Below are 10800 nucleotides of genomic sequence, written 5' to 3'. Positions count from 1 at the left end.
AAATTGCCTAATAATTGTGCACACAGTATATAATGCTATAGAAAAATAATCTATAACTACGGCATATAAAAAGTGGCATCTTATAGTGAGACATAAAGAAGAAAAAATTCTACAATAGAAAGGAAAGAAGGATTACATAGGAAAGGGAAGAGCCAGTAAATTCATAGTATTATTTTTTATATAATATTATTTTATTATTCCTGATGTATATGGGAATATATTTAAGAAAAACACTAACAGTCACCATGAAGTTCTGTGCCGTTCCTCTGGACCCTAAACTGTCACCCATGATGCCCACATCACAGTGTATAGGGCAGAGCAGGGCCAGGAGCCGCTGCCTGGCAGGAGCCACATGAGGGTTCCGTCACCTCTGACCTCTGGTCACCTGCACACGACCAACTGCCGTTTACTTTCAACTGTTGGCTGAAGTGATTGGACCAAGGTCTACAGGCGGGAAGAGATTACTGAGAATGGCGACTACTGGACGAGGAGAAGTGAGCAAGAGGAGGAGCGAAAAGAAGAGGAGCGAGGAGAAGAGAAAGAGAGAAGAGGACAGCGTGACCGGATTCAAGAAGAAAAGGAGGCGAGACAACAGCGGATTGGAGGAGCCAACACCTGGATGCAGCGGAGACCCTGGATCATCCGGCCCCTATGCCAGGCTTAACATCAGCCGCTTCAACATCCACCAGGTCCTAGGTAGAGGCGCCTTTGGCAAAGTAAGGCCTACATATTTTTTTATTTATTTGAAAGCTGTTTTTATTATATCGCCATGTATTGTTCACTGTTATTAGCCATGTCTTGCTTTGTTATTGCTCATTGTAGTGTCCTTCTGTGAGATAGTTAGGGCTAGTGCTGCTATAACCTGGTATTCTTGTATACTGGAGGATAGAACTCAGGGGTCACATCTGTAGAGGGCAGGGGACATTGTTGTTTTTCTCTGTATTTTTAATGAATCTAGATAGACAAGGATATTTGAATCAAACTAATGCCAAATTAAATCATGACAGTTGGTGCTGATAGTACGCTATGTACAGGGGAGGGAGGAGATAAATGCAAAACTCCTCCCTCCTCCTCCCCCATCCCTCTTACATAGAATATTATCAGCACCAACTGTCATCTCCTCTCAGTAATGTAACAGTCTGTCTTTATTGAATGTAGATTTTATATGGAAATAGAGAAGTTTGAAAATTGAAAATCAGTCCTGGCAGAGAAAGAAGCAATAAAATGTATTACAAAATTGTTTATTTTCATGTGTATTATTGATTTATCAGATAGAAATGACGAATATTCATTAAGACCTCACCATAGCACATTGATGGAGCAGGCAGTGCATTGTGCTGATAGATAGATCTGCTCCTCTACATGGTCCTGGTCACCAGCAGACTAAGCGACCACTCAGTTTTCACATGTGCCTTGTGCACTATAAAATGCAGACACCTTCTAAGTATTCTCCATTTGTGTTTTTCAGGTGGTCCTGGCATCTGTCCCCGGCAGTAACATCAACGTGGCCGTCAAAATGATCACCAAAAGGGACAATGAGGACACCATCTTGAGAGAGCGGCGGACACTCCTGGCGGCCAGAGACTGCCCATTCCTATGCCACCTCTATGCCGCACACCAGTCTCAGCACAGGGCATATTTCATCATGGAGTACCTGTCCGGTGGCAGCCTGGAGGATTTGATCAGGATGTGCGGCTGCCTGAACATTGGCAATGTGAGGTGAGAAAGGGTAAAATGTACTTAAAAGAGAACTAAGAGAAAGGGAAAAAACCTGAGGTCGGGGTGCAGCTAGGGGAGCACTGGCAGGGCATATATTTAGGGTGCTAGAAGCAGGAGGTGGGGTGCCATGGTATTTGGGGATTGCCAGAGAAGGATTTCATGACATTGATTCTGCACTCTGTTCATTCCATCAGATTCTACACAGCAGAGATGGTATGTGGCCTCCAGTTCCTCCACGGACACAACATCGTCCACCGGTAAGCAGAACTTTTCTCCTTCTCTCTGTCCCCTTTACGTGTTGTAGATATGGCCCCCGGCTTTCCTGGTGTCCTGCCGCCTATTCTGCCGTATTTTGTAGTGACCCATTTTCCATCTCTTGTATCACTGGACAGATTTCTTATTTTGTTTTCTTCTTTCATTGCAGAGACATAAAGCCGCATAACATCATGTTGGATGCAGATGGCCACATCCGTATCATCGACCTTGGGGTTGCCCAAGATGGCGTCACCTCCTCCAAAAACATCTCTGGAGTGACGGGCACTTTCCATTACATGGCCCCTGAGGTGCATCGTAGAAAACGATACGGCGCAGCAGTGGACTGGTGGAGCCTGGGGATCGTGGTGTCCAGGATGGCAGCAGGACGATACCCATTTTACAACGGCCCTATCAAGCAAATGGCTTTCAAAGCCATCATCAACGGGAAGCCAAAATTTCCAACTTGGCTTGATGCTGACGTGAAACATCTCATCAAGAAGCTGCTGCGCAAAGACCCTCAGACACGCCTGGGTGTGAGTGGGAACATCCGAGAACATCGATTCTTTACCACCATTGGCTGGGAGGATCTGGAGGAAAGGAGAGTAGAGCCACCATTTACACCATTCAGGCCAGTTCTGGAGAACCACCTTCTGCAGTGGCCGGAGCATACAGTCCTTCACTCCGTGGCCGGATTTACGTACGGGTCACCAAGCTGGGCCCAGTAAGTATCTCCTCCTCTGGGGATAACACTCATCGGGTGCTGTTCTCCCACTATGATAATCATCATCATCCATCTTGCCTTTTTTCACTTTTTCTGACAGTGACTTTATGTTTCTATTTTTCTTAGGTGGATGAAAAGATCTGGACTGTGAAAGAATCCACGACCATCTGGTGAGTGACCGATGTACACACAGGACACCTATTATGTCAGTACATTGCATCTGATGTTATATAGCGGAATGGTTCATTATAAAGACCATTCCCCTAATATAACAGAAGATCCGGTAGATAGAAGATTTACTGTCTTATGTCTTGCAGGATGATCCCGTGCCAACTGCCCAGAACTTCATGCCTCCTGACCCGTGCCTCACATCTCTGCTGCTGTACGTCACCTCGGCTGCCCATCAACATTATCTCTCTATACCATCTTCATGCCGGACCACTGCCATTGCTGCCCCAGGCCCCTGACCTCCTGGGCTGGCATCTAACATCCCTCCAGCCCGAAGATCTTCTACCCCAGGAGCGGCCTGTGCTAAGTTTCCATCTGGTGAGTTCAGGAACAATAGTCGCACCTTTCAGTCCTGGGGCCACTGAGCAGCAGCATGTAAGGAGCGGCCATTATCCCTGAACTCACCTTAGCACAGGCCTGGTAAGTATCGCACCCATCACACATCACCCACACTACATCATCAGTACAGGCACACACATAGCACAGTACATCAGCACATAGATGTAGGACATAGATCGGCTTCTGATCCTGGGATTTAATCTGATCGCCATATTTGGGGTCAGGAAGGAATTTTTCCCCCTAATATGAGGACAATTGGCCCATTCCTCATAGGGGGTTTTCGCCTTCCTCTGGATCTACACGGCCTTAAATAGGTTTAGAATAAAAGATTAATAAGTAGAATCACACACTAGTAGCATAAGAAAAAAGTTACAATAAAATAAAATTAAAAATATCTCAGTTTAACATAAAAAATAGATCCTACGAATATAAACAATAATTAGACCAAGTAAATAAAATATATTTTTTCACAATACAGTTACATTACACACGTTAGGTACATTACACAGGTTAGGTACATTACACAGGTTAGGTATCGGCCTTTGATCTTGGGATTCATTCTGATCGCCATATTTGGGGTCAGGAAGGAATTTTCCCCCCTGATATGAGGATAATTGGCTTATTCCTCACAGGGGGTTTTCGCCTTCCTCTGGATCAACACGGCTGATAAATACATAAATAAATAAATTTATTGTATAGGTTAATAAGTAAGTGCACACTTTCAGAACATAAGAAAAAAGGTACAAAATTAGCAACATTAAAATAAAGAATAATAATAATTAATAACAAAATATTTATTAGTTAAAAAAAATGTTAGCTAAGCCAAATATAGACATACATTAGTGCAAACATGTTAATTAATATATATATATATATATATATATATATATATATATATGCAGTAAGTTAGTTAAAAAAAAATAATATACCTTTTTTTTTTACTTTAATCTCATCTGTTCGGTATCAGCCCTTGATCCTGGGATTTATTTTGACCGCCATACTTTATTTGGGGTCAGGAAGGAATTTTCCCCCCTGATATGAGGATAATTGGCCGATTCCTCACAGGGGGTTTTCGCCTTCCTCTGGATCAACACGGCCCATAAATAGGTTTAGTCTGATAGATTAATAATTTACACATATACATGATATATAATATATAATATGCTCATTTTATAAATAAAATCTTCTTTTTACCCCTATACCTTTGTGTTGTCTTTACTCCATTGCTCGGCCATGTAGTCATTATTATACTGCCCCCTATGTCTTGTGGGCGCATACAGCAGTGTCCCCCACACTCCAGGCCTCACGGCCCCAACACATCATGGTGTCAGGATTTCCTTCGTATTTCTCGGGGGGAGAGAACCTGCGGCAGCTTCTGAGGCCTCGATAATAATTCCATCCCCGATGCAAAATGAAGGAAATCCTGACACCATGATGTGTTGGGGCCGTGAGGACTGGAGTTTGGGGATCACTGTCACACATGAGATAAAGCTCGATGAGCCCCGATATTGTTATATCCTACTAGATGGTAGATTCTAACGCATCGGGTATTCTAGAATATGTATGTAGTTTATTTATGAAGATTTTAGAATAATACATTGAATACATAGGATTCGGCCGGCCACGACCAATTAGCGAAGCGTGGTTCAAATCCCACGCCAATTCGCAGCCAGACTGCACCTGTCGCTGATTGTTCGCGGCCGGCCATGTAGTATATAACAAACCACAAAAATGCAAAAAAGGCCTGCTAATAAATTAAATTAAACAGACCACCAGAATGTATAGTTCAAAGTTTAAGAAAATCTTTATTGGTACAACATTATTAAAAACCATGCATAATTTAAATTACCTATTCGAGGTATGAAGTGACACGTTAAGAAACAGTAATAAAAAGAAAGCTTTATTAACATATAGTTTTAAAAGATTTACAATTTTTTAATAAAAAGACAGGATAATGTAGGGGAAGGACCTCCAAAATACAAACAGGGGGTGACCCACAAATTCCCAGTTATGATGTATAGTTATAGATTGAATATACGTGTGACGTATTAAAGTGCTTTGATCAGTAACCCTATGAAGTAAAAAGGAAAATAAAGACCAGTCTATGTGGATGGACGGAATCAGCGTCTCTTTAGAAATACCACATAGCGGTCTAATGATTTAAATAAGGGTATACCTGAATAATAAGCGGATGGTAATATATCTGTGCACCCAGCTAAATCTAGTACATCAGAAAAAAATAATATTAATAATGAAAAATGGCTCTAAATAGATTTGGAATAGTAATGGAGAGAGATGGTATTTGCTAATAGCATGAATTGCTGTACATAGAAGGAGCATCATGGTAGAACCATAAAAAGAATTGGCCGCTAGGTGGCAGTATGAAAAAGAAATGTATTCCTAGGTGAGACAGCCTCGCAAGAGGACGGAGGAAAACACAAATGAAACCACGGCCAAAGTAAGTGTTTTACCTGATGGTAGATGAGAGTGGGTGCAGATAAACTGGGAAGTCCGGTCACCTCCTGTGCCCGACGAGCGCCGTTTCGCCTTTCGGCTTCTTCCAAATCAGGAGGCCCCTCCTGATTTGGAAGAAGCCGAAAGGCGAAACGGCGCTCAGGTAAAACACTTACTTTGGCCGTGGTTTCATTTTCTTAAACTTTGAACTATACATTCTGGTGGTCTGTTTAATTTATTAGCAGGCCTTTTTTGCATTTATGTTATCTTGAATGTGTTCACGCATATTGTTTTGGGACTAATATGTATACATATTGTATTTCTGTTTTAAGACAGACAGTCCGCTTTAGCATAATGGATTACAAAGCCAGAGAATCTGCTTGGCGTAAGAAAGCTACTAATTTATTTAATGTCAATGCCTCCGTATCGAATGCTGATTCATCTATATCGGATAAGGAAATGTTTCATAAGTACAAGAACGCCATGTACAAAAAAACAAGATTTTGGTGGACAAGAACAGCTCTACAGAATTATGTAGATCAGGAGATTATACCGAGAGGCTTACGGGTACAATTGTTCCCTACATTTGATCTAAGGGATGAAAAATTAATTAAACGTTGGTCTAGTGCAGCCACATCTTGCTCCCTTGAATTTTTAAAAATCATAATTGAGAGTAATGTGCAAGCAATATCTGAAATTGAAATTGAGTTGGAAAAATTAGAGGAATCGATGAAGAAAGATATCTCCAAAGAAACGCTGGAGGCTTGGTCAGGTGATTTCAGTCATGATTTGGATAAATGGGAGAATGAAATTTGTCAGAGGAAGTACAAAAAATACCAGCGTGACATTAGAGACTATGAAGAAAAGAAAATATATAGATGGCAATGGAAAAAGAACAATGAGTCCACTAGACACCGCCAACCATCTATTAGCTCCATGTCATCCACATCAGACATTAGCATTACCGGCAGCAGCATTGGTTCTAATATGACCACGAGACAAGGGGCACGAAAAAACGAATATAAAAAACAAGCTGATATCTTCTCTAGGACTCCCAGGCCCAGAGACGATAAGTTTAAGGTTATAAATCTTTCTGATCATTGCCTTACCGAGACTCAAAACAAGGTACTTGCCAAGGGATTAACATTTTCTCCTTCCCGTTATTTAGATCCCTTCGTAGCCATCAAGGATCTCCATCTGTTCTCTAGGAAGATGGTTTTACAAAGGATGCATCACAGGTCCGAATTTGACGATCTTTTTCCACTGGATCATGAAAGAGAAGCATTGGCTAACCTTGAGGCCCTGGAGGAGGAGAGCAATGCATCGGTGAGCCAGAAGTTTCCTATTTCCCTATTGGGCAAATCTAAGAATTTTCCTTCCCTCGGTATCTGCTCGGCAGTAGATGTATTCACTAAGCTAGTCACTGCTGACATTGAAGATCTAATTCAGAGTGGCTATGGCAACTCTAACTGCAGCAGAGACGAGCGGGAAGCGATTAATATCCTATCTAGTCTCACCGATGTTGTGTTCAAACCCTCCGATAAGGGCGGAAACATCGTGATTTGGCCAAACACGATGTATGAGAAACAGGCCATGAAGCTGCTAAATGATAAAAAGTGCTATTGACGGCTCTATGGTAATCCAATGCTTGGCTTTCAAGATGAACTTGTCACTATTTTGGAGGATGCATTCATTCAGGGTATTATCCCAAAAAAATTTCTTGAAACTATCAAAGATATGCATCCACGACTTCCAACCCTGTACCTTATACCAAAGGTCCATAAAGATCCAGTGGACCCCCCTGGGAGACCAATTATCTCAAGGGGAGGGGGTTTATGTGAAATTGTTACCAAAATTATAGATCATTACCTTAAGCCTCTAGTACATGAATTGCCGACATATATACAGGACACCAATGCGGCATTACGTAGAATTGAGGATATACATCTTAGTCATTCGGCAGTAATGGTTACTGCGGATGTCGAATCACTATATACTTCCATCCGTCACCAAGATGGATTACGTGCTACTAGATTTTTCCTCAGTTCTAGCAATGTAGACGGAGACATGGTGGACCTGTTGATGCAATTATTGGAATATGCCCTTACGCACAACATCTTCATTTTTAAGGGTATCACGTATTTGCAATTACAGGGTACGGCGATGGGGGCCAGTTGTGCCCCCTCGTACGCCAATTTATTTCTAGGGGCTTGGTGAACGTGACATTTTTGTATGTAATCCAATATCCTCATCCAGCTCGGTTTCGGGCTGGATGAGGTTTATTGATGACATCTGGTTTATATGGGATGGACCAGTGATTTGAATACTTTCATGACCCAGCTTAACAACAATGAACTCAACATTAAACTCACGTTTAAGGCAGGAAGGGAAGTCGAATTCTTGGATCTTTGTATTAGCACTGCTCAAAATGGCTGCCTGCAAACCAACTTGTACAGAAAGCCTACAGCTACGAATTCCCTCCTGCACGCTACCTCGTCCCATCCACAATCTACCATCAGAGGTATCCCTGTAGGACAATTCCTTTGGGCAAAGAGGATTTGTACTAAATCGGAGGACTTTGAAGCCCAGGCAAGGGACTTAGCGGAACGCTTTCATGACAGGGGATACAGTAAAAAAAGTATCAGGAGGGGATACAAGAGAGCAGTAGGTAGCTCTAGACAAGAGCTTCTGTATGGGCTAAGTAATCGCAATAATAATAAGAATTCTGGACAGGTTAGATTGATTACCACCTACCATAACAAATGGCGACAGTTCAGGGATATAATTGATAAACACTGGCAAGTACTATTTACTGACCCTATATTGAAAAAAATCTTACCCGCCAAACCTCTTGTAACAGCTGGAGATCAAGAAATTTGTCTGACACCCTAGTACATAGCTTTTACAATCCCAATAGACCTAGTAAAGGTATATGCGAGGCTGGGGTTAACAATGGATTTTTTCCATGTGGCCTATGCAAGGCCTGTGCGAATACAATCAAGGCCAAAACCTTTACTAATTTCAATGGATCTAAAAAATATGACATCAGGAAATATATCAATTGCTCTACTAAGGGTGTCATATATCACGCAACTTGCCCTTGTGGGAAGATTTACATTGGTCTCACCACCCACGAACTTAGAGTCCGGATTAGGGAACATTGTAGAGATATTGCAAAGGCAAAAACTATTGATGAGAATGATGAAAAAGATGTTAAGTTAAAAACTTTGGCCCGCCATTTCAAATCATTCCACAATTGCAATCCCTCAGGTCTCGTGGTAAGGGGTATTGATTTGGTGTCAATGGGGATACGGGGTGGTAATTTAAGTCGACTCCTTGCACAGACTGAGAGTCGCTGGATCTACAAGCTAGGTACCATGGCTCCACAGGGACTAAATGAAAGCCATGGTTTCGGGGCCTTTTTGTGATTTTCCTTATAATCGTTTCCTTGTATTTTTGTGCTGGTCATCTGATTGTTTATTGTCCACTTCAGTACAATGGTTCTGTACGTTCTATCTTACCCGGTATTTTAAGGGTTAGGGTTTTTAAGGTGTTGTTTTAATCTATAAGCTAATTGTGTTTCTTTATTTATTATTTTTCGCATTTTAGTAGTGAAAATTAGCCGTCCACATATTTCAGCTGTTGCTAAGTGCCCTATATTGATCTCCGCCTAAAGTGACAAGTGCAAGTATATCCTGGGTGAGGAGCCGTTTTTCAAGACTATCATCAAGGACATTTGTTCACACCATGAGGATGCATCATAATTTGTGTCATACACCTTTTCTGTATATGTATTTGTATCATTATTTGTATGTATTATATGTCATGTCACTTTTTTCACTTGTTCATTTTATTTTTCAACTAATCCATTGAGGTCTTTGCTTCACTTATATTATTCCCTGTTATTATACGGATTAAGTTTTAATAGCCTCTATTGAGGTTTATTGCATTAAGTACATGAATGTAGCACTTTATTCCTTCACGGGATGCTTTAGCCTTGTGCTAATTTTCTGTTTTTTGTAATAGGGTTGTCTTTGCACTTTCTATCAGGTGGTGCGCAAGCGCCTTGGTCTCATGGCCGGGTCTTCCTCCTGGTGGCAACGGATCTGCTATGCGCACTCTCCCGTTGTTCGGGGCAGTGCGCTGGCCTGTCATCGCCATCGGGGGTGGATCCACAGGCATGTGGGTCCGACAGCGCATGCGCCGCTATTCTCCTGAATTCATCATATCAGTGCGGCAGCGATTACACTGTTAGGACACTTGTATTTACCCAGCATTTATATTAATACATTTACGGCTCTCACTTTAGGCATTTTCCCGTGGGCAGGGTATATTTTATTCACTGCACATGTCTTGGTATTTGCATAGCGTTGCTATGGCTCTGGCAACGGCCCCATGTGGTTTGGTGATATCACAGTAGGTGCTCTGCACAGCGCCGTTTGCGCCGTTACTCTTTATGAGTTTAGTACATCAGCGCTGCGGCTATTACATTGTTAGGATGCTTGTCTTACCCAGCATCTATTTTAATCAATTCACGGTTCTCACTACAGGCACTTCTTTATCGCGCATGTTTCTGTTTTGTATAGCGTTACCTGGTAACGGTTCCATGTGATCTGGTGATGTCACTGTGGGCGGTGCGCGCAGCGCCGCTTGTCTCTAGTTCCAGGTTTGATTACTTTTAAGCCGTTGAGGCCATATCTTTGTGTAGCCTATGTTAAGAAACTATTTAGCACTCTTTATTCTTAGTTTTCACGTGGTACTACTTTTTTATGTATGGGCACTTCCGCTATTGCGCACTTCATTTGTCCTTTAATAGTGGTGCTATGCATCCTGATAATGGCCCCACGTGGGTTTGTGATGTCACAATAGGCGTGGTTACAGCGTTTACATGTGGGCTTTGGATTGGCTGCTGTGTATTTATATAGACTCCCCTTTCCATGCATGGAGCGGTCACCGGAGCGTCGCAAGGAGCGGGGAAGGCCTTTTCCTGATCCGGGGGCCGATGGACGGTGAGTATATAACGATTTTTTATTTTTTAAATTATTTTTAACATTAGATCTTTTAACTATTGATGCCGCATAGGC

The 10800-nt window shown here is 42.0% G+C and overlaps 2 protein-coding genes across 2 annotated transcripts; both read left to right on the top strand.

Moving 5' to 3' along the window:
• The first annotated feature begins 470 nt into the window (after positions 1-470).
• Positions 471-1980, top strand: LOC143766814 (protein kinase C-like 1). The gene is made up of 3 exons (XM_077254778.1): positions 471-716; positions 1469-1719; positions 1914-1980. The coding sequence occupies exons 1-3, from the start codon at positions 471-473 to the stop codon at positions 1978-1980; spliced, it is 564 nt and encodes a 187-aa protein (XP_077110893.1).
• A 177-nt stretch (positions 1981-2157) lies between these two features.
• LOC143768586 (RAC-beta serine/threonine-protein kinase A-like) lies at positions 2158-3920 on the top strand. Its single transcript, XM_077257226.1, has 3 exons — positions 2158-2695; positions 2822-2865; positions 3013-3920. Exons 1-2 carry the CDS (start codon positions 2166-2168, stop codon positions 2844-2846), a joined length of 555 nt encoding a protein of 184 aa, XP_077113341.1. The 5' UTR covers positions 2158-2165; the 3' UTR covers positions 2847-2865; positions 3013-3920.
• Positions 3921-10800: the final 6880 nt, after the last annotated feature.

This window comes from Ranitomeya variabilis, chromosome 4 (assembly GCF_051348905.1).
Source record: "Ranitomeya variabilis isolate aRanVar5 chromosome 4, aRanVar5.hap1, whole genome shotgun sequence".
Taxonomy (NCBI): domain Eukaryota; kingdom Metazoa; phylum Chordata; class Amphibia; order Anura; family Dendrobatidae; genus Ranitomeya; species Ranitomeya variabilis.
The sequence above is the reverse complement of the archived record's forward strand: the minus strand, read 5'-3'. Positions and strand labels throughout refer to the sequence as shown.

Excerpts from the sequence above, each read along its gene's own strand:
- LOC143766814 (XM_077254778.1), top strand. The coding sequence starts at position 471 with ATGGCGACTACTGGACGAGGAGAAGTGAGCAAGAGGAGGAGCGAAAAG. Across the intron at positions 717-1,468 it reads GTAGAGGCGCCTTTGGCAAA|GTGGTCCTGGCATCTGTCCC; the intron begins GTAAGGCCTACA and ends TGTGTTTTTCAG. Across the intron at positions 1,720-1,913 it reads CTGAACATTGGCAATGTGAG|ATTCTACACAGCAGAGATGG; the intron begins GTGAGAAAGGGT and ends TCATTCCATCAG.
- LOC143768586 (XM_077257226.1), top strand. The coding sequence starts at position 2,166 with ATGTTGGATGCAGATGGCCACATCCGTATCATCGACCTTGGGGTTGCC. Across the intron at positions 2,696-2,821 it reads GGGTCACCAAGCTGGGCCCA|GTGGATGAAAAGATCTGGAC; the intron begins GTAAGTATCTCC and ends TATTTTTCTTAG.